General features: G+C 41.4%; 2 protein-coding genes across 3 annotated transcripts in view; one reads left to right on the top strand and one right to left on the bottom strand.

Annotated features, from left to right (window-relative positions):
- Window positions 1-914: 914 nt before the first annotated feature.
- Window positions 915-15,447, bottom strand: Mcm4 (minichromosome maintenance complex component 4). Its single transcript, XM_048452451.3, has 16 exons — window positions 15,242-15,447; window positions 14,692-14,856; window positions 14,211-14,374; window positions 14,022-14,123; window positions 13,239-13,334; window positions 13,058-13,153; window positions 12,463-12,601; window positions 9,406-9,626; window positions 8,978-9,098; window positions 6,267-6,526; window positions 5,483-5,848; window positions 4,711-4,838; window positions 3,765-3,972; window positions 2,767-2,995; window positions 2,190-2,323; window positions 915-1,531 (listed from the first exon to the last, which is right to left on the bottom strand). Exons 1-16 carry the CDS (start codon window positions 15,309-15,311, stop codon window positions 1,439-1,441), a joined length of 2,592 nt encoding a protein of 863 aa, XP_048308408.2. The 5' UTR covers window positions 15,312-15,447; the 3' UTR covers window positions 915-1,438.
- A 299-nt stretch (window positions 15,448-15,746) lies between these two features.
- Window positions 15,747-23,127, top strand: part of Prkdc (protein kinase, DNA-activated, catalytic subunit) — a 165,153-nt gene continuing 157,772 nt past the window's right edge. For both annotated transcript variants that reach the window (XR_015737081.1, XM_048452450.3), the window contains exons 1-7: window positions 15,747-16,140; window positions 18,619-18,695; window positions 18,796-18,888; window positions 20,184-20,258; window positions 20,947-21,055; window positions 21,513-21,625; window positions 21,724-21,823. Coding sequence is in view for 1 of the 2 variants with exons in the window: in XM_048452450.3 (XP_048308407.3) it covers window positions 15,963-16,140; window positions 18,619-18,695; window positions 18,796-18,888; window positions 20,184-20,258; window positions 20,947-21,055; window positions 21,513-21,625; window positions 21,724-21,823 (745 nt within the window). In the remaining variant the exon portion in view is untranslated. The remainder of the gene's footprint in view (window positions 16,141-18,618; window positions 18,696-18,795; window positions 18,889-20,183; window positions 20,259-20,946; window positions 21,056-21,512; window positions 21,626-21,723; window positions 21,824-23,127) is intronic.

The raw sequence follows: 23,127 nt of genomic DNA on the forward strand, positions 1-23,127 counted from the left end.
CTCTGTGTAATAAGCCCTGTCTATCCTGAAAGTTGCTTTGTAGACAGGCTGGTCACAAAATCAGAGATTGCCTGCCTCTGCCTCCTGAGTGCTAGATTACAATAAATTAACCCATTTCTATTAATCTACGCATTGACATGTGGCTCATGGCTTTACCTGTCCTCCACTATGTCTTGCTTCCTCTGCTGTTCCTGGCGACACTGCAGTTCTTCCCAGACTCCTGTCTGGCTGTCCTGCCTAGCTAATGGCTGCTTAGCTTTTTATTGAACCAGTAAGAAGGCACCTTGGCAAAGACACATTTTCATAGTGTATAAAATGATTATTCCACAACACCAAGGTAAATTTAAGGTAGACATGGCTAGATAAGATCCAGTTCTAGTCAAAACATAAAGCTATGAAATCCTAGCTTCTGCTTTGGGATTTCAAGTCATGAGGTTTCTCATACCCTAAACTGCTGAAGACCTGATTCCACAGGTAAAGGTGACAAATGGAAGCCATCTTCTACATAGGAACTCATACCAATGTACACAAATGAAGCAACTGGATAGTAGATGGCCTCTGGTGATGTCCCAACTCCATCACTTCCTCCTTTGAAATACAGCATTTCAATACCAACATCTGAATGCTATATAAGCATTCATTTTTAGATCTATGAACACTACCAGTGAGAACTGATTCCAAGTTACATTAAAATCTAATTCATATAATTCAAATGGCTTAGAGATTTATTCTAGTAATATTTACATAAAAATTTAAGGCTATATGGTTGAGAATAATGATTGCTAGGATCTAAAAGGGTTAATGTAATTCATTATATCTTGATTTCTTTTATAGCCTATAAAGCACCATTATGACTCCAAGAATACAATATTTAGTTCTTTTCTTAATGAGAAATAATGTTAAACAACCAAGTATTACTTTCTCTATTATTTATTTAGGAAAAAGTTTTACATATTGGGAAAAAGTAGAAATCAATTTGGAATTTAGTAATTTTCAATCATATTCTTGTTCTAGTAACAGTTACAGAGAAGCCTCTATAAAGTAAGTTAAATCCAGGTGCTACAAAAGGAGTAAGCTCATCATCACATCACAGTATTCTGGCCATCTGTTACCTCCAGTTGCAAATTCTCTACACACTGGGGACGTAGCTTGCATACATAGCATATAGGTACCCTTAGCTTCATCCCCAGCACTGCAACACAACAAAAGCAAAGGCACCCATTAAAAACCTTCTCTAAAACTGGGCTTAGTCTGTGTGCAAATAGGTGCTTAAGTAAAGTAGAGCATCAAGAAAGTAGTCTCTACTGTATAGAGTGATAATTTAAAATGTAAATAAAAATATGTATCACAGGATAGAAAATTTTATGTGGTGGAATACTGTCTTTCAGACTGTTTGCATCAACAACAGCAACCGATTCCAGACCAAGGATCACACAGCTCAGAGCAAGCGGACAGTTTTCCCAGTCACCGTCAGGAAGTCATCATCAGCCAAAGCACGCAGGGCTTCTTCAAACATATCTTTGGTAATTGCCTAGGAACAAAATGTCACATGTTGAAATCTTTCTTTTAGACACACAAATGTTAAAACTACCACCCAGAGCCTGTCATTTTGGTGGTTGTAGACAATTCATTTTGCTAAGTTACATTTTATATACATCATGTTTATTTTGTGTTTCTGTGTGTTAGAGTTGGTGCATAAATGAAAGCCAAAGGACAACTTGCCAAAGTCGGTTCACTCCTTCCATCACATGGGGTCCAGAACTAGAACTCAGGTCATTAGGCTTAGTGACAGCTATCTTTTTTACCCACTGAGCCATCTCACCAACCCCATTTGTACACATTTTTCATGCTGTGAATCAGGGATGGCAAACGGTTTTTTCAAAGGACCAGATGCCTGCTGTCCTTTCTAAGCTCTGCCACCATCATGCAGTGCAGTCAAGGGTAAGCGAAGAAGTGTTATAAAGACAAAGCAAAAACAAGTGGACTTTCACTTCAACCCATAGTTTTTCTTTCACTAAAGATTCATCTTTAATTAATTGTAAAATGTCATACAGATATTTCTTCCCTAAAACAAATCTAAACTCCAAACAAGTATACTAAAATTTTAATTATGTATCTCTTGATGATGTGTTTATGGAAGTGGCCATCTTACTTTTACATTTATTACTTACACATATATAAATACTTACTGTGTCAGACTGTCCCCGAATATCCTCAAAAAGTTGCTGGTATTTTAAAGCTGGTGTTTTACCCTTAGATAAAATAAGTTTCCTCAATGCTTCTGCTAATTCTTCTTTTCGTTTACGAGAGGTGGCACTCATCCCTATTTCAAAAAGAAATGATTGAAAATATTTCTGCCATGAGGAAGTAAAATGTTACAGATTCCCACAAACATTCCTTCAGTAGTACTGCCAAGGTAGGTAGGAAAACAGCCAAATGCCAGAGCAGTTTCAAGAGCTTGAGTTTTTGTTATTTCAATTATTTTACATATCAATAGCTAATTGCCACTGAAAGCCGATGTAAGCTTTGTAGCAAGTATAATCATACTTATTAGGACAACAAATTCTTTTTATTTTGAGACAGAGTCTTGCTGTCCTGCCTCAGTTTGCCTTTAACTCCTGAGCTCAAGTGACCTTCTTGCCTGAGCTTTCTGCTTAGCTGGGACAAGAGGTGAGCAAATGTACATGCCTTGTTCTTCTTTGAAATGGACTTTAATAAGTAGCACGATGCCAGAGTAAGTCTTTTTGTTCAAAGCAAGTAACAAACCTGTAGTAAGAATAGATATATCCACGATGCCAGTGCGGGGGTCAGTTGCAGACTGTTTTAGAGCTTCCCGGTGAAGGCGTTTTGCCTCTTCCACATCAATTGCTTCAACTTTGTCTGAAAATCTCACTTTAGCATGGGCTTCTGCTAATCGGATTAATGACTCTAGCTGTCGAGGGTAAGCAGAAACCATTCCTCGGCTACTACCGATCTTCCTCATGTTCACGTAAGCCTAGAGAAGGTAGAAACAACAAAATGAAGCCACTGCTGACAAGACCTTCAGTTCCACGGATGACCTTGAGCAGTTAGGGTTCTGTTAAACAACTGAAAGCCTATCTACCTACAATGTAGAATTACTCTAAGTAGTTACAAAATGGACCTAGGCCAGGGACTTGGAATTCATTAAGGGTTGGTTGGAGCCTTACACACACAAACAGGAACAGAACCCTAGAAGATTGTTACATCGATGTATGGTGATGTCAGGATAGCTGTACAGGTAAGCATGAAAAAGAGCAATTAAAAGGCTGGCAGTAAAATTTAGAAGAATGGATGTTTAAACCCCCAAGGGTATAATCCCCAGCACCAAACACAGACACAGACAACAACAACCACAACAAAGGAAATAGTGGGAAAGGAAAGAATCAGAGAGCCCGTAGGAAAAGGCTTGGCAAAAGACTGCCCATGAGACCCATTTTATAAGGTATGTAAAAGATGCTTGAAGATATAATGTTCCAAAGAGAATTAATTTTGCATGTAGTTTTTTATTTCATGATACAAATGAAAAATTACATATCATCTCTAACCCTCACTAAGCCTTTTAGAACCCAGCTAGGATGTAAATCCATTAAAGCACATGCCTTATCACAATACTGAGCCCAAAGAAGCCCTACCACATTCCTGCTCCTCTTGTAAGTATATGTGACTCAACCAACTTTTACTTTTTCAAAACAAGCGAAGAAGTTAAGAGAAACAGGTAACTAGCTTATCCAGAGTCTGGTTACCTCAATGAGTGCCTGGCTGGCCTCCTCACTCAGCCGGGGCATGACGGTACTATGTGCATATGCGATGTAGTCCTTCAGCACGGCCATGTCCAGGAACTCCTCCTCCACCTGCTCCTCACTTTGGTAGTATAGTGAAACCAGGTGATGAGCCAGACGTCGGTCATATGCCTCATCCTGAGGGTCCAGCATGAGGAAGATAAGATCAAACCTGTCAAGACAGAGGAAAAACACTCTATCTTTATTGTTGAGACACCAACATACCTATATAGAGGACCGAGGTGTTTAAGCCACTCATCAACTGTACTATATATGTGCCAACAGAGGGCTGTCACATTACCAACCAACCAACCAATCAACCAACCCTTAGCCTTGCCTAGGTAAGAGCAAAGTCAAAGATTTTCTTTGAGAAATGTTACTATAATTCAGAGGACTAAGTATACTTGGGTAAAAGTACCTTCAACTGGGCTAGAGAGGCAGCTTAGCAGTTAAGAGCACTGGCTGTTCTTCTAGAAGTCATGAGTTCAGTTTCCAGCAACCACATGGTGGCTCACAATCATCTCTAATTAGATCTGGTGTCCTCCTCTGGCCCGCAGGCGTATATACAGGCTGAACACTGTACACATACAAATAAATAAATAAATCTTAGAAACCCTTCAACTGTTCTGAGAATAACTTTCATAAGGAGTGTACTTCAGTGAAACAGCACTTGCCTAACACACGAGAGGCCTTCATTAACTCCCTAGCACCATCAGAGACAAAACAAATTTAGTATAATAATTGAACAGATAAATCTTGTCAAGAGTCCCAACCAACCAAATCTGAATCGTTTAATGTCAATAGAGATTGGCAGTAGTTGCTGACTCTTACTGTTTTCTTTTCAATCTCCTGCTGAGAATTATATGAATAAGCCAACAGACGCATTCATCATACAGAAATGTTTCAGTACCTTGACAACAATGTATGAGGTAGTTGGATATTTTCAATGGTTGTTTTTTTAGGGTTCCACTGAGACTCGATAGGATTTGCTGCTGCCAGGACAGATGTGCGTGCATTAAGCTGACAGATGATTCCAGCCTATCAAAGGAAGCACTGCAGTTAGAAGCTTTTTCCTGACCCCCACAAGGAAGAAAATCATCTTCATCTGACCTCTTGCTAAACATCATTTCCTTTGCTGGTTCTGCTTTCCAAGAGCCTCACTGACTTCAGTGCACACAGATGGACTCTGTCCTTAGATTCATACCTAGGACTGAGCTGAAGACATGCATTCTACAGCTATATTTGTCTTTAATGAAACTTTATTCTCTATATTGAGTGTTTTGCCTGAATGTATGTGCACTTGGTAACCTTGGAGGTCAGAAGAGGGCACTGGTTCCCTTGGAACTGGAGTTACAGATGACAAATGGCTGTGAGCTGAATGTGGGTGCTGGGAATCAAACCCAAGTTTTCTGGTCAAGCAGCCACTTAACAGCTAAGTAACTTAGTAGTTACTTAACTATTGAGGCATCTCTCCAACCCCCTGCAGTCAGTCACACATCTTTAAAATCAAAAAGCAAACACAACACTGTTGCAGTAGTAACTTCAACACAAACTAAAGCTTATTGGCTTTACACTTATTGAGTAAAAGCAGCTCATGTAGGAGGTTTCAACACAGAATTTTAGTTGCAATGTGAGCAGGCATCATCGCTGAGTCTGTAGTCAAAGTGGACACCACCACTCACCTTTGCAATGGACAGAGTCTGTTGTTCCATGACTTCATGCAGTACAGATCTTGTACTTTCATTCATTTTGTCAAACTCATCAATGCAACATATGCCATTGTCGCTCAAGACAAGGGCACCTGTCTGTAGGACTAGCTGCCTGGTCTCAGGGTCTTTCATCACGTAGGCTGTGAGGCCAACTGCACTGGAGCCCTTTCCAGATGTGTACTGGCCTCTGGGGACCAGGTTGTATACATACTGCAGCAGTTGGGACTTGCTGGTACCAGGGTCACCACATAGAAGGATGTTGATCTCGGCACGGAATTTGCCCCTTCCAGTGTGACTGAAATCCTTTCTTGTTCCACCAAAGAGCTGAAGCAAGATTCCCTTTAAAAAAAAATGCATAAACACATCTAAACATTCATTTTGTAAAGTAATAGATTTTTCTTCTGTTTTAGAGGTACTTTTCTAACTTATAAGCTAAAGGTGTGACCAAAGCTGTCTGAGAGTGCTCTGGTCACTCTAAATTATTCCTAACCAATTTAAACCTAAGACAGGATCATTCTAGGACTTACCCAGCATAACCTCTGCTCTGATCTTATGTAACCTCTTAGGTTGAGGGACACAAATGCGCACAGCACAGAGATGAATATATACACAACAAAACAGTAACATTCAACTAACAACTGAGCTAGGGGTCAGTGCTTATCTTTGGGAGTTGGTAGCAGTGGTAAATTAATTTTTTGAATTACTTGATCCCAAAGAACTGAAAATCTTAATCTTAAGTTAAAAACTCCATTTTTACCTTTTTTATATCTTCATGTTCGTAAATGCTGGGAGCCAAAGCTGAAGCAAGTCGCTCATAAATGTCTGGTTTCCTGGAAAGTTCCTTAAGCAATTTCACACGGTTCTCCGAAAAAAGTTTCTGTTCTGCTTCTTCATCAAGGCCATGCAGACGTTTTGCATCAGTTTTCCGATAATGAATGACATCAATGTGGGTTTTATAGACAGACTTCACATTGCTCACTCTTGGATTGACTCGGATAGGTACTGCTCGATATATGCCTAAGAACATTTACAAGAGACTCAGCTTTACTACTTCTCCCACTACAGGCTCAGTGGTCAGAACAGGCAATGTGCAGCTATTGGGGGCCGCACCTCACTTAAACACCCATTACTAGTTAGCCTTCCAGGCTAAGGCCTACATTAAGAAAATCAAGAAACAGAAGAAACGGGCAAACTGGGAAGAAACAAGCTTTTAAGAACAGATACAAAATCATATTTTTATGCATCTGTTCTAGATGAACTTAGGGAACTATCTGTGCATAAATACTTTGTGCACAATTGTTCTAGGGACAAAATGAGAGCAGGCTATTTGTAAAAAAGGTTATGTTATGGTCATATTTAATATAGTAATGTCATTTCCCTAGGCTAAATCACTTAGTAATTACTTAGTCATCACCTGGAATAAAATGTTAAAGCCTACACCAAAAATTTAAAAATAAACATACCAAAAGCTCAATTCTTTAAAAAATAACGAATAGCAAGACAGTCTACTGACTCAGAAGTGAAGGGAAAATAACAACTTGGGGATCATACTAGGGAAGAGGATGTTTTGTGAGATCTTTTCATGAACCTACTAATTAAGGGCTGGAGATGTAGCTCCCTAGCAGAGCATTTGCTAAGCATGTGCAAAGCCCTGGACTTGATTCCTAGCACTGCATGCCAATCCAATCCTCACACCTGTGTCTCCAAAAGCACACACCAAAGAAAGTAATTTAGAGAGAAATTAAGTGATAATACTTTAGCTACTCTAATGTATATATTATCTAAGGGAGGTTTATCTTTTTTTTTATATTTACTTTTATGTGCATTGGTGTTTTGCCTGCATGTATGCATGTGTGAGTTATGTCTGGAGTTATAGACAGTTGTGAGCTGCCACATGAGTGCTGGGAATTGAACCCAGGTCCTCCAGAAGAACAGCAGGTGCACTTAATCACGTAGTTATCTCTTTAGCTTCCAAAAGGAAGGGTTTTCTAAACTGGTATATCCAATGTTTTCTTTCTTTGGATTTCAAACTATCCCTGAACTCCACTCTAACTTTGTTGGAATTCCATTAGAACTCCATTCTAAGTCTGTTTCCAGTTGCTTAAAAAAAAAAAAAAATCGAAGTTCAACTCACAATAGTGTGAGATGCCTGTGTGTATGCACTCACGGGTCAGAGTGGTGTGTGGAGGTCAGCAGCTGGCTTTTGAGCGTTGGTTCTCTTTCATCATGTGGGACCCAGGGGAAGGAACTCAGGTCTGATTTGCAGAGCAAGCACCACTGACCCAGGCCCTTACTTTTGAGACCATGGTCCTTTAACAAGACAATGCAATTCTCATTTAAAACAGAAAAGGGAGCTAGTGAGGTGCTCAGCAGGTCAAGGCACTTGCCATCAAACCTGATGATCTGAGTGCAACCTCTAGGCCCTAAGTGGAAGAACAGGAGAACTGGCTCCCACAAGCTATCCTCTGATATAAAATTAAAACAAAACAAAATAAAACAAAACAGCATTTACATAATATTTTAAAAATGCAAAGCAGATCACACTTCACCCATAGAGCGATGTAGACCAGGTGATATTAATGACGCCCGGAATCGCCCAGTTTTATTCCTCTGGGCACCTACTATGATAGAGCACTAAAGATACAGCTGAGAAAACCAACCTTGGATTAAATATTTTAGCAAAGGTGTTAGGGCAATTGTGGGGCAAAACTGGGACTGCATGTCTCTCTTATGTTGGGGAAAAATTCCTGACTCATTGAGTTGCTGGGACAATGAGCCCCAAATCCAGGAGCCAGGGATACTTGGGCTCAATTCCCAATGAAGAACAATGTTGGTTTTGACTCACCACCCTTGACCAAATACCTACATTCCTCTGAACTGTGGAAAGCCTGCCACACTGAATATAAGGACATTTTTTGCATGAAGCAACAACATTTAGAATCTAGAAACACGAATTAATGCAGTAATGAACTACAACAACCAGTAACTCAGCAATAGCTTTCCCATGGGGACACAAAGTGCTCTGCCGTGCTCTACTCCATAAGTAATGTTAACCCGTAGCTGGACATGTAGGAAATAAGTAGAAAAGCATTCCTGAGTCCCTTGTTGGTGCTCTGTCCCTGAGCTTACTGGCAGACTGAATCCAATCAACACTACTGAAGCTGCTCTCATGGCATCAGCATTACCAATCTGAGACACACACAGAGTCCTGAGAGATTTACACAGTAAGTGCCCACCAGGACATGAGATCTAAAATCTGCATCTGAGAACTTAAAAGTCAAACAGTGGGCCAGGCAGTGGTGGCACATGCCTTTAATCCCAGTACTTCGGAGGCAGAGACAGGGGGATCTCTGTGAGTTTGAGGCTAGCCTGGTCTACAGAGCAAGTTTCAGGGCAGGCTCCCAAGCTCCAGGGAAACCTTGTCTTGAAAAACAAAAACAAAAGCAAAAAAACCCCCTACATTCTTACCTGTGACATTCACTCTGTCCCCTGGCTGAACCTTGTCTACCAGATCATTATGGGCAAAAAGAACAATAGTGTGAGGTGTCTGCCCAGCAGGCATGTCTTCAGGAGATTCTTGAAGTTTGATCTGAAGGAAGCAAGAGAGAATTTGAAACAAAAAAAGTACTGTGTAAAACAAAGCCAAAAGAACCACAACAGTGTGTAAAGCCTATACTAACAGTGTTTGAAACATAGCATACCAGTACTGAAGTCTGAGTGTGCTCCAAATTCTAGTAGTCATCAACAAAACCAACACTCTAAGATGCAAAGAGCTGAATTCCATTTAGGAAGGTTGAGGGTAGACTGACAAATTAATTGGCTGAGGATTCAGACAGAGGCCGAACACAGGCAGCAGTGTGTTGGGGAACTACACTGGATACAGAGTGGCCACATACCATCTGCTTATCGGAGAACAGAGATCGGTTGTGGATCAGTGCCATGCTGTGGCTGGTGTGGCAGTGTGCACAAGAGCAGGGCTCAGCAATGCGGCCTCGGTCCATCTCCACCCGGGTGGTATGGGCACACACTTGGCATTGGAAGAAGGCCTCCTGCATCTCAGGAATCAGCTGTGATGTCCTGATGACCATGCCACTGATAGTGATGAGCTGATCAATGTCTGTAAAGGGAAAGAGGTTTGTTTGTCACCAGCCGCTTCTCTCAGCCCACCCTGCCACTAAGGCAGGCTCTTAACTCAAGCAGAACTGTGGATGACCAATGGAGACACAGCATGCACTGTAACCAGTAATGGACAGCTGGCTAGTATCCTCAGGACTAGCCTAGGATGTCCTTCCTATGTCCAGCCTTCTTTCCTCTCAACAACAGTATACTTCTGATCCTTTTTTATCATTTCTTTACTTTTTATTTACTTATTTATTCACAGTGTATTTGAACACATGCCTGCCATGGTGCCAAGTGTGGAGATCAGAAGACAATTTATTAGAGTCAGTTTTCTCTCCTACAGTGTGGGTCCTGGGGATCTAACTCAAATGGTCAGACTTGGTATCTTTAACCATTGAGCCATCTTTCTGTCCCGGACCTGGCTCTTTCTTCCTCAGGTGTCCTGTTTAGTAGACAACAGGTGAGAAATTTGATGTGTAGGTATAGTTTGTCCCCCCAGCCTCTCATCCCACCTAAAATGCTACCTGTAAGACCTGAATCTCAATTTAAAATTTTGGGCTGGAAATGTTGGGGTTGGGGATGTAATTGTAATTTCAGCACTGGGGAGGAAAAATAACAGGAGGATCTTTAGGACTTGTAGGCTAGCCAGCTAGCCTAGCTTACTTGCTGAGCCCTACTCCATAAAAAACCCTTCTGATAACAACAAAATAGCTCTTAAGAAATGATACCCTACATTTCCTCTGGCCTACATGGCACGTGCTACAACAAATCAATATGCAATACACAAGAACAGTCTGGACTCTAGACCAAGACAACATGGGCAAAGTATGTATGACCCTGGGGATGCCCTGAGCCTCTCTCTGTTACCTACGGAATGGAGCAAGGACATAAAAATGTCATCAACATGCACCACACACATTTTGTGGTCAGTGCTTCCAGGAATAAAAGTAGTTTGCCTCTTGGCAGTCATCACTATCTATGAAACAAGCTGCTTTTACACTCCTTTTTTATAGTTGGCACATAGATAAGTGATCAAAAGTATGGTATGCCTTCTCTTAGGGTCTCTAACATCTCACCAGAAAGGTGATGTAAGGAGCTAATTTTAGAACAGAAAATTATGGTTTTTTAACAAATACCGAAAAAAAAGTCCTGCTCATGTTAATTGCCTATATTATTTTGTTATGGAAGATATTACAATCTTAAGACATTTATCTGCAGAGGCATTCTTATAAATTTTAAAAAACAACTACATTCCAATATCCACACATGGAAAAATGTCATTCTGTCCTGTTTATACCGCCATGGACTGTCTAGATTAGGATCCTGATGTCCCATCATTGAGCCACTATCAGTCTAACTGAATTCAAACAAGAACTTCATGGAATTGCGCGTTAAGTGGCAAAATCTTTCTCCTTTATACATCTCTTTAACTTATTTTGAAACAGAACCCAAACTCTTTCATTTTCAATTAATTTATTTATTTTACACCCTGGTTGTAGTTTTCCCTCCCTCCTCTCCCCCCAGTCCTTCCCTTTTACCCCTCCCTATCTGTTCCCACCAAGACACTGCTCAGTTTCTCTTTAGGAAAGGGCAGATCTCCCATGAGTATCAACAAAACATGGCATATCAAGTTACAGTAAGACTAAGCACCTCAGCTGGATGATGGTGCATGCTTTTAATCCCAGCACTTGGGAAGCAGAGGCAGGTGGATCTCTGTGAGTTCAAGACCAGCCTGGTCCACAAAGTGAGTTCCAGGACAGCAAGGGCTACACAGAGAAATCCTGTCTTGAAAAAATAAAACAAACAAGCAAACAAAGAACCCCCCCAAAAAGACTAAGCACCTCCCCATGTATTAAGACTGGGTAAGGCAACCCAGTATGAGGAGTAAAAACCTAAATTCTTTGACATTCTAAGCAGTTTATAACTAGGGTTTTTGATCCCCAACAGTCTCCAAAATCCCTACTTCAATCACCCACATTTGCTATCGCAGACACGCAGTTTTCTATCGTCCCTCCAGTCTGTCACCTAGAAGGAATTCCTCCATATTCACCTTTCAGATCCTATTATTACCCAAATTTCTCTTTCATAACCAATTTTCCCTCTACAGGTGCAGAACTTTGTTCTTTCCCCGAGGTACAGACACTTTATGTTTCATTTACTTTGCAAGCTGGAATTCTTTAAAGTTTAAGGCTGTGGAAATCATGTTCTGCATTTGTTTTCTTTATTATTATTATTACATGTGTGTATGACTGTGGGCACAGATGTAAAATCAGAAAACAGTTCTCAAAACCTAATCTTCTCCTTCCACCATGGGTTCTAGAAACTGAACTCAGATCATCAGGTTTTCATAGCAATTGCTTTTATAGCTCAGCCATCTTGCTGGCCTTCTGTATCTGTTCTCTTCAGTGACTAAGAAAGTGCATACCAGGGCTGGAGAGGTGGCTCAGAGGTTAAGAGCACTGGGTGCTTTTCTAGAGGTCCTGAGTTCAATTCCCAACAACTAATGGTGGCTCACAACCATGTATAGTGCCCTCTTCAGGTGTGTGGTCATACATTCAGGTAGAACACTATATACTTAATAAATAAAATCTTAAAAAAAAGTGTATACCTAGTAACTAGAAATTTATTGTATTTGAATAAATTCACTTTTACAGTAGAGTATTGCAATTTCTTTTATATCAGATACTTCAGTTAAGTTAGAAAAATGCACAATAAGTTCACAGAAACATACAGAACAAATCTTTTCAATTTATAATTTAATACTATCACTACCCACTATACAATTCTTGATGTTTCTTCCCACATAAGGCATTTACTACTACTAAATATATTACCTTCTGGATTCAGGTTTCTCATACTCTTTGTCTTCAATGCATTAAAAGGTCTTACTTGAATCTGATGTTCTAAAATGGAGTCAGGGTAACGCTCAAAGAAGATCTCATTGACCGCCATGTCAAAGGTTGGTATGACCTCCTGTTAAGACAAATATAAAGATATAGGGGCTGCTCTCAGGAGTTGACAGCACTTGTTGCTCTGAGAAGATTCAAGTTCAAGTCCTAGCACCACATCAGGTAGGTCATAAGACCTCCTAACTCCAGACGCAAGGGTCAGAAACCAAGGAAATCAGGAGTTCAAGGTCATCTTCAGCTACAAAGCTACCCTGGACACTACCTTGCCTCAACAGTTTCTGACTAACACCCCCTGAAAAGAGAAAATTTACTTCATGAAATCCAAGAAATCGCTAGTAAGATTTTTAAGGAACACTACTAATTAGTGAAGAAAAATAACCTCACTTTAAATGCAGTAAAACACGGTTTTCTTTGAGAATAGTCAACCTTTGGAAGCAGCGTTTAACCTAATACAATTCTGCTGCTAGGAACATTCCTTGCAAATGTTTACTATAACCATGAAGCTCAAATCAATTCTTACCTGTGGGTAGGAGATTAGTTGTCTATACATATTTTTGCCAAATGACTTTATGTGTTCACAGTTCACATTTAAAAATGGTTCCCCTGTAATATTAATCTGTAAGAAAAATGAAGAAGTCATATTTCACTAGTTTTATTATCTCAAAATACAAAACTTCCATTTGTAAATCGCTACTGATTACCTCTCCAAGCCTTTGCATGTACAAAGGTTGAGTAATATCTATGCCAACACTTTCTTCTTCTTTGGCCAGAGGATCAGTAAAACATTGAAGGAATCGCTTGACGTGGAATAAAAAAAAAAGTATTAGGCTTAATGAACTTAAAAACATATAATTATTAAAATGCAGAATTTAAGGCCAGCAAGATGGCTTAGTAGTTAAGGATGCTCGCCTAGAAGCCTGATAACCTCAGTTCTATCTCCAAACCCACACAGTGGAAAGAACCAGCCCCTGCAAAGTGGCTTCTAACCTTCACGTAAAAGCCATGTGTGGTATGTCCCCTTCCCTCAACAATAACTATATGAAAGAAAAAAAATTTAAATCTACGGCTATATGCACACATACAGAGATTTTCTTCTTTGGGTTTGAGACAGGGTTCTTACTATAAACCCAGGCTGGCCTTGAACTTCCAGTAATCCTCTGCCCAAATGCTAAAGTAAGATTTACCACCTAGTTGGGAGTGGTAACACACACCTCTAATTCTAGCAGAGAGGCAGAGACAGGTGGATCTCTGAGTTCGAAGTCAGCTTCGAGTTCCAAGATAGCTAGGGCCATACAGAGAAACCATCTCAAAGTATCAAAATCCTAATAAAAAGTTTATCACCATGTTTTGCATAACAAATTATTTTAGAAATAAATTCTATGCCACAAACAACTTGCTGCTATACATCATGGCTACCAACATAGAGATTACCAGCACCTTCTCCCAAAGTCTCAGGAATGAGTTTTTAGTATCCATAAGCTTACCTGGAAATTTTCTTTGCATGTTGCCACATTCACATCTGTTCCCCAAATCACAAGTTTTTGGCCTAGAGACTGTTCGCTTGCTGCGATGTCTTCTGCTGCTGTCTACAGAGGAGACGACAGAAATAGGTTAATGGAACTACCTATCTTAGGCTCCAGAACGTTCGGGTCCCAGAACTGCTCTGTACTCACTCCATCAGACTGCAGATCCACCTGCAGACCCTTCCGAGCAGAGCCCAGGTCTGGCCTCTGCCTCACCGGGGTGCCTCTCACCCCACTTCTTGGGGTTCCTTCCACTCGAGAGCTGGGAGTGCCGTATGTCAACGGTGAACTAACGTCAAAGTCCAAAGGAATAGCTACAAAAACAACATATTCACCTTCACCACGGAAGAAATTCCTGTAGCACATCATACCCCAAATTCGGCATGCTGGCCGCCAATCCGGACAGAATCCTTATTGCAATCTTTCATAGCTGAAATGCAGTTCTACTATAAAATCTTCCTTGGCTCACTAGCTTGTACCAATTCTGTCTCCTGCCCCAGCTGCTTCAGTGAGAACCTACACCAGCTCACACAGAAGAATGCTTGGGCATCACAGCAACTGCTAAACCAGCCATCCCGAAGGCTGATGACTCTTATCAACCAGAGCATACCCCACATCTGCAGACACCCACCTGAGGGATGCATCTGAGGGGGGCTGGAAAACAAAGCGCTCTGTGCAGCTGGGCTCTGCAGGTCCGCTCCTGGCGAGGTGGGCATGGGCGGCAGCTCGCCAGTGGAAGAATCTTCGCCTCTACGTCTCCGGCTGGGAGACGACCTGCTGCTCTCCTCACTTCTTACTTCCGTCATACAAAACAAAACAAAAAAGTATCAACGCGCTCTCCTCGCTTCTTACTTCCGTCATACAAAACAAAAAAGTATCAACGCTCAAGCTTAGTTTTCCAGGATGTGCCTCTCAGGTAGTCTTATTACTTTAAAAAAAAAAAAAAAAACCCAAAAACGACTCCGAACAGAGAAAAGGAGTTGGTATTTTTAAACAACGAAGCTGCCCAGGCCAGACAGCCCGGAGGTGAGCACCCAGGCAGTCATCAGTATCTGAGCGACCAGAGGCCACTCACTATCTGCCCAGGCCTGTCAACCACGCACCAGGCTCGGAGACCCCAGGACATTCCACGGTGCTGCGGGAATAGACACGAGGCGGAAGCGAAAGATGAGAGGACTCACGCGTCTGGGTTGGGGTGGCTCGTCCGCGTCGGCTGCTGCGGCGGCTCGGGGTCGACGCCGGGGACGACATGGTGCTGTGGTATCTACGCCACAAGGAGAAGCTGGCTCCGAGTCGCCCCGACTCTTGGCTCCGGGTTAGCTGGAACAGCGGGCACCGTGCAGAGCGTTCCTGGCCCGACCGCAGAGCCGATTCCCGCCAGTTGCTCTGTCGTCACAGCGCCCGGCCAATCACAGAGGCAAGAGAGCCTAACTCCACCTCCGAAAGGCGCCACTGTGCGCCCTAGGCGTGGGGTGGGCGTGGCCTGAGAGGAGGTTCCCGGCCAATCACAGAGGCAGACTCACGTAGCTCCGCCTCCGGAAAGCACCAACACCGCCGGCAGGGGAGTTGTAGGTGGCCATCTCGGTGGAAGAGCGGCGGCCTCACCCTGTCCACCCCTCTCCTCCGATGGGCTAGTCTGCAGCAGGACCGCGCTTTGGCGGGAAACCCGGGGCGGGCTGGTCCCTCTCCTGCCTGCGGCGTGTTTACGTCTGCCGCGTCCCAAGTACAGTGAATGCTCTTGTGGTAGCTCGCTCGGTTAGATTGACAGGTTTCTGTCCCCTTGATTTCCGAGGTGCACAAGTCAGGCGAGGCGAACCGTCAGGCCTGTGGGTGTGCGCGCTCACACTTCCTGCCGGAATACAAGCGAGCGCTCCCGCCGGGACTTTCGGGGCCTCGTCGCACATGCGCGAAGCGGGTGCTGGCGCTATGGCGGACGCGGGAGCCGGCATCCGCGGCTGGCTGCTGCAACTGCAGGAGTTTGTGTCCGCGCCGGATCGCTGCAGCGCTGCCGGCGCCAGTTATCAGCTGATCCATGGCCTGGGGCAGGAGTGCGTGCTGAGCACTAGCTCCGCAGTGCTGGGTGGGTACGGGGCCTGGGAGGGCCCGCCTGTCAGAGGTCTCAGCGTTTCTCTGCCCTGGTGTAGCACGGACTTGTGAAGTATGGGATCTGTGGCTGTGTAACTGCTCTTTTTTCCTAGCATCCGAAGAAAGACGTTTTAAAACCGTTGTTGGAAAACAATCGCCAAGTTTGGCAGTGGTTTCTAGCCAAAGTTGGAGAAAAGTACAACGTCTTAATCTCGCCTAATCTCGTCTGAACCCTTTGTTGCATCATGTTTTTCGAATAATTGCAAAAATTACTGAAATTTTTGCCATGCTGTTCATTTGATTTTTCTTTTTGAGTTAGGGGCTTCCTGTGTAGCCCAAGCTAGTCTGGAAACAGCCTTCAAATGCTGAGATTTTAGATGCGAAGTACCTCGCTTGCCTTGTTTCTTTTAACTTTACCCAATACCTGCATGATAACTTAATTTTCTTTGTGGAAATGCCTCATTTGAGCATATTCATTTCACTTATTTTGATCTAGCCCAGACTGTCCTCCAGCTTGTGGTCTTTCTACCTTTTTGACTTCTGCCCCTTTCCCCAAGTGCTAGGATTACAGGCATGGCCAGATAGTAATCATGCCGCCCCACCCCCACCCCCACCCCAGTACTTACTTTTATTGTGTGTGTACTCCGGATGTTCAGGTGCCTGTGGATGCCAGATGAGGGAATTGGATGCTCTAGAGCTTGAGTTGCAAGTGGTTAACCAGACCCTAGACATCGGTGCTGGGAACTGAACTCTGGTCCTCTTAAAGAGTAGGAAGTGCTCTTAATCACTGGTCTGGGTCCCCAGATAGTGTTTTTATGTTTAAACCCGAGGGCTGGCAGCTCAGTGATGGAGCATAGGCTGTGGGTTTAGTCCCTGGTACTACCACAAAAAAACAAAATTGATTATGTTGTGGGTAAAGACCGTGTTCCTTTCTTTTTTCTTTCTTTTTTTTCTTGTCTTTTTTCTTTTTTTTTTTTTTCCAGGACAGGGTTTCTCTGTAGCTCTGGAGCATGTCCTGGGACTTGTTTTGTAGACCAGGCTTGGCCTTGAATTCACAGAGATCCACCTTCCTGTGCCTCCCAAGTGCTGGGATTAAAGGCTTTCAATTCCACCTGTGTTGTGTTCCTTTCTGAAACACAGATATGCAAGCCTTTTATATCAATACAGATATCTGAGTTCCAGGCCAGCTAGGACTGCATAGTGAGACCCAGTTTTTGTTTTTTAACAAAAAAAGTAAACAAAACTTTGAACAAGATGCTGTGTGGTAACAATATGTTGTCAAGGACCTAGTGATAATGGAGAAAACAGAATGTAAAAAATTTAGCATTTAATTGCCTTCTGTTTTTGGAGTTTCGAGGTTAGAATTTATTGTTGGGGAATGACCTCTTTGACCTTAAAGCCATTCCAACTTAATATACATTATATTGAAAGATTATAGATTTCAATTTCTCTCTTCTACAATGACCACTGCAAGCATTTCTTGGTCACGGTCTGCCTATATAGCCCAGGCTCCTATGTAACTGCATCTCCTGTGTTCACACCCCACATACTAGGATTACAAGGCTCGGACGCCTGTGCTCCAAAGCTTACTGATTTTAAATAACAGAACTCACCCTAAATACTACGATCAGAACCTGAATGGGTCTCACCAAGCTAGATCAAAGGTATTCAGGCAGACTTTTTGTCTGAAGGGTCTAGGAGACGACCTGTTTTTTCCTTTCTTTAGATTTTAAGATTTAAGGCCCTATTTCTTCGCTGGTGAGTCTTTCTTTTAGAATGTGTCTACATCCCTTGACTTGTAGCCCCATCTTCAAAGCAGCAGGAAGCAACATGCTGAGCCCATCTCCTGAAGTGCCTGAATCTCTTCTGAAAGATTCCCTACTGTGTATTCTCTGACTTGGTTTTTTGAGACAGGGTTTCTCTGTGTAGTCCTGGTTATCCTGGAACTCGCTTTGTAGACCAGCCTAACCTGGAACTCACTGAGATCCTCCTGCCTCTGTCTCCCATGTGCTGGGTTTAAAGACATGCTCCACCAGGGCCTGGTTCTCTTTTTCTTCATCCTCTCCTTTTGTTTTTATGTAGATAGGATCTTTTCTCAAGCTGGTCTGACTTCCACTTTTAAGGCCTCATATAACATTGGATCCACCAGATAGAGTATTATATCACACTTTTAAGGTCACCCTCATTCATTGTAACCTTTATTACCTTGTAGAGTTGATTTCCAGAAGTTAGATATCACAGAGAAGACTGTGGGCATCTGATGGAGGATGGGAGAAAGTTTTATTTTGTCTACTTTATCTTGGTGGAACAACATCCGGAACTTTCTGTGTTCAGTGCTCCAAAATAATAGCCTCATGTTAGTTTTTATTACTTGCAAAAGTACCTTGAAAACCAGGCAGTGCTTTCAGGGATCTTTTATAAAATGTTTCTTGGCACTTCTAACTTTTTTTCTCCATCCCACGCCCCTCCCCAGCATTGCAGATTTCCTTAGTATTTTCCAAAGAGTATGGTTTGCTTGTATTTGTCCGGAAGTCACTTGGCATTGATGAAGTGAGTACAAACCTTTCCTTCCATTTTGTCTCTTCTATCTTCCTCTTTGTTGGAGTGACTTATTCTTACCCAAATTTTGTATTTATTTCTTATATTATAGTTTCGTGATTGTAGAGAAGAAGCCCTAAAATTTTTGTGTCTTTTCTTAGAGAAAATTGACCAGAAGGTCACGCATTATTCTCTTGATGTAAAGGTAAGGAAAAAGAAAAATCAAAACTCATATATGCCAGCTTCAATTTTAACCTAGAACTTAGACTCTTGTTTATGCTTTTTTATTGATGTTTACTCATTTCAGCTTGATTATATTAGAAAGTTTTAGTCGTGGTGTTACTGTTTATAAAATGTCACGGTTTGCAAGGGTATTTGATACATAGCTTTTTTTGTTTACTTTTATCAAAATTCTGGGGAGAGTTTTCTTTTCATGTTTGGTGCTTAGAATAGCACCCAGTCACTTGACATGCTAAGCAAGCCCTCTGCTGTTGAATTTCTTTTCTAGCCTTTCTCTGAGTACCTTTGGTAACTTTTAATTTTTTTAAAGGGTGTATTTACTTTTATTTATTTTATGTGTGTGAACGTTTTGCCTGTGTGTATGTTTTTATGTGTACCATGAGTGTGCAGGTACACTCGGAAGTTAACGAGATGGCTGTGAGTTACTCTGTGAGTGCTGGGAACCAAACCCGAGTCCTCTGGGAAGGCAGCAGTGTTCTACCTGCTGAGCCATCATCTCTCCAGCCCCTTTGCGCATGTTTTAATGCTCTTTTGCTCTTCCTTGCTTTCTTTTGTATCAGTGTGTTGTATGAGTTAAGTCAAACTCCTGTGCTCAGGTAATTCCTCCACCTTAGCTTGTGAGTAGCTGGTCCTGTAATTTGTTTCTTGATGTATAATAACATGTATGTAGTACATGTATGTAGAAACAAATAATGCACTTTTGTTTTCTGATTTTTTTTTTCAAATTCTTACTGAAGTCTCATCTTTGTTTTTTTGAGACATGGTTTCTCTGTAGCTTTGGAGCCTGTCCTGGCACTAGCTCTTGTAGACCAGGCTGGCCTCTGCCTCCCTAGTGCTGGGGTTAAAGGCGTGCACCACCACCGCCCGACTTATCTGTTTATATTTTTAACAAAGCAACCATAGCATATTGAGTTGGAGTTTTCAGTAAGTTTTTTCTTTTTATTTATTTTTGGTCCTTCAAGTCAAGATTTTTCTCTGTAGCACTGTTTGTCCTAGAATTTACTATGTAGACTAGACTGGTCTCGAACTCTCAAGTGCTAAAATAAAAAGGCATGCACCACAACTGCTCAACCTAATTTTCAGTAATATAATTTATATATTCTATTATGTTTTTAAGGGTTAATTTATACATTTTATTATGTTACACATCGGTATTACCCCTCATAGATAACAGTTTTACCTATTTTTAAGTCTTAGTTCTTAAGTTATATTGGTGATTTTTGTCTCCTTTTGAATGATACATTTTGTTTTGAATCCTAGAATGCTTGTACCAGTGTTTATACAAAAGATAGAACTGCTAAGTGTAAAATTGCGGCCCTAGACCTTCTGATTAAGGTAATTTTATATTTCTAAGTCATACGTTTTTATTGTTAAGTTTGTAACGAAACTGGAATTTGACTTTTGTTGAGGTGGGAGTTTAGGGGAGGATGGAGTTGTGATTATGTAAAGGGCATGTACATTTTGTAGTCACCATCTGGCAGCACAATGGTGTTTTGTTCTCATATTTTCCTGAGTAGTAAGAGACGAATTTGAAGTTGTCAGGGTAGTAAAGAGAAAATTAGCTAAGAATGTCCTGCTTTTCCACTTGTCATGTTTGCTGCCTCTGGTGGAATCTAGTGCAGTCTATTAGGAGTGCCCAAAGAGCAGTCCTTGTGTTTCTGGTGAGGTTTTCTCGAAACCCTAGTGGCGAGGGGCTCACTTTCACTTTTAATTTGTCTCCCTTTGCATTTCTGGTTTAGAATTGCTTTGGATTTAGTTGGTCTGTGGTCTTGAGTGCCTGTGAAGAAATCGCTCTAGCCATGTTACTGCTCTCTGAGAAAGTTAAAATTAAGTTTAGACTGGCTTTCCCTTGTGGTCTCCTGCTGATCACTCAAGCCCCAGGTCCCCAGATTTCAGAGCAGGAGTCATTGCAGAGAGACTCAGGGCAAATCTGCTGGAGGCCAGGATTCTGAAGCCTTGTTGAAGTAGAGGATGTCTTTTGTTTATTTTCCTCTTTAGAAAATTCTCATTTGTGTTCTTATAGTTACTTAAGACACTGAGAAGTTCTAGAATCATGGATGAGTTTAAGATTGGAGAATTATTTAACAAGTTCTATGGAGAACTTGCATCAAAAACAAGACTAACTGATACAGGTGAGATGTTATTTTCAAATATTTTCACAAATTAACATTAACGAACCATTAATTTCCTCAATGAAGGTCTTTTGCTGAAAGAATAGCATAATGGAAGCAGACAAAAGGATTTCTTGAGTATAATTTAACTTATAGAAAGAGATTAAGATAAAACTTGGGGAAGAATTTCATGAAAAACCTAGGTATTTTGTGTTTTACTATAAAATTGCTTTAAAAATTTAAAAATATTTTTGTGTATGTGCAGGTGCATGTTTGGAGGGAGTTGGTTCTCTCCTTCCTGAGTGGGTTAGGGACTTGGGTCAGACTTGGCAGCCCGTGCCTTTACTCACTGAGCTATCTGGCTGGCCCTGAAGTCATTTCAATTTGATCATCCTCTATTTTCTTATTCATACACTTATGTTAATTTTACTTATTTAAATGTAGTTTTAGGTTTCATTTATCTGATTTTATTTTTCAGTTTTAGAAAAAGTCTATGAGCTCCTGGGAGTATTAGGCGAAGTTCATCCTAGTGAAATGATAAATCATTCAGAAAACCTGTTCCGGGCTTTTCTGGGAGAACTCAAGACCCAGGTATAACATGCCTTATGACAGTTATACCTCCATAGTCTTGTTTGTTTGTTTCTGTTTTGTTTTCATTTTGTAATATCTTCCTAAAAACTTGCTTTTAGATGACATCAGCGGTAAGAGAACCTAAGTTTCCTGTCCTAGCTGGCTGTCTAAAAGGGCTGTCCTCACTTCTGTGCAACTTCACTAAGTCCATGGAGGAAGGTATTGCCAGACTTTTATTTTCTTTCCAGTACTGAGACCTTGTCTCAAAAGTAAGATAAATTCTGATTTATGCTATAACCTAGATAGTAGCGATATCCTAAGACTAATAAGAAATAAGCCAGTCAAAAAGCAAAACACAGGTACAGGAGAGATGGCTCAGAGGTTAAGAACACTGGCTGCTCTTACAGAGGTTCTGAGTTCAATTCCTAGCAACCACATGGTGGTTCATTACCATCTACAGTGAGATCTGGTGCCTTCTTCTGGCATGCAGGCATAAACCCTGTATACGTAATAAATAAATAAGACCAAATAAAAAAACATTAATCTTAAAATAAAGCACACTATATATATAGCTCCACTTAGAGTAAGAAAATATAGGGACAGGATGTAGGAGTTTCTGGGAGCTGAGAAGGGTGGAGGTGGGGCTAGTTTTCAGTGGTAGAGGATGAAAACATTTTAGGTGTAGAACATGATGTTACACAACAGGGTGAAAATATTTAATATGACTATATTGTGTCTTTACACATTTTTAAAATGGTGAATTTTATGCAGATTTTTACCACATTAAAAATAGACAGGAGGATGTTTGTATAGGAGGCGTCCACTTGAGATAGGAGGATGTGCGTGTGAGAGGAAGTAGGAGGAGGAGGCTGCAAGGCCAAGTCAGACCTCCCTGGATGGTGGCAGTCCAGTCCTCTACATTGAGGGTACCTGTTGCTTTTATGACTACAGGTTGTGTTTATAGTTACTTTGTTTCCCTTGTTCTTAAAACCAATTTACTGTAGTTGGTTTTGTTTCATTTTAGTTTTTTTCACACTGGCTTATAAAGAAATAGAACTTTATATGAATTTCTATACATCGTATGTTAGTTGATTCTCACTGTTTCTCTTATCTGTGTCTCTCGCCTCTTCTCCCACTGTGCACTGTTTTTTTTTTGTAAATAATTTGTTTATTTTATTTTATGTGAATTGGTATTCTGCCTATATGTTTGTCCTTGACTGAATCACTTCTTTTAATCTTCCAGTCTTTGATGAAGCCATAGTCTCCCTTTTTGTAGCTGAGCAAGTTGAGGCTCTGAGAGATTATGTAACATAGGCGTTGATTTAGATCCTGCGCTCACACATTAGTTATTCCATATTCCTCTCCCCAGACGCTGTAACAGCCCGCAGTGCTAGCTCAGTCAAATGATGTTGAGAAGTTACCCTGACACTGTAGATTTGTGCAGCAACTGGAAATATCCATTGGGCTTAAGAAGAGCTGTCGGGCTGGAGAGATGGCTCAGAGGTTAAGAGCATTGCCTGCTC

Source organism: Myodes glareolus, chromosome 2, assembly GCF_982192425.1.
Source record: "Myodes glareolus chromosome 2, mMyoGla1.1, whole genome shotgun sequence".
Classification (NCBI taxonomy): Eukaryota; Metazoa; Chordata; class Mammalia; order Rodentia; family Cricetidae; genus Myodes; species Myodes glareolus.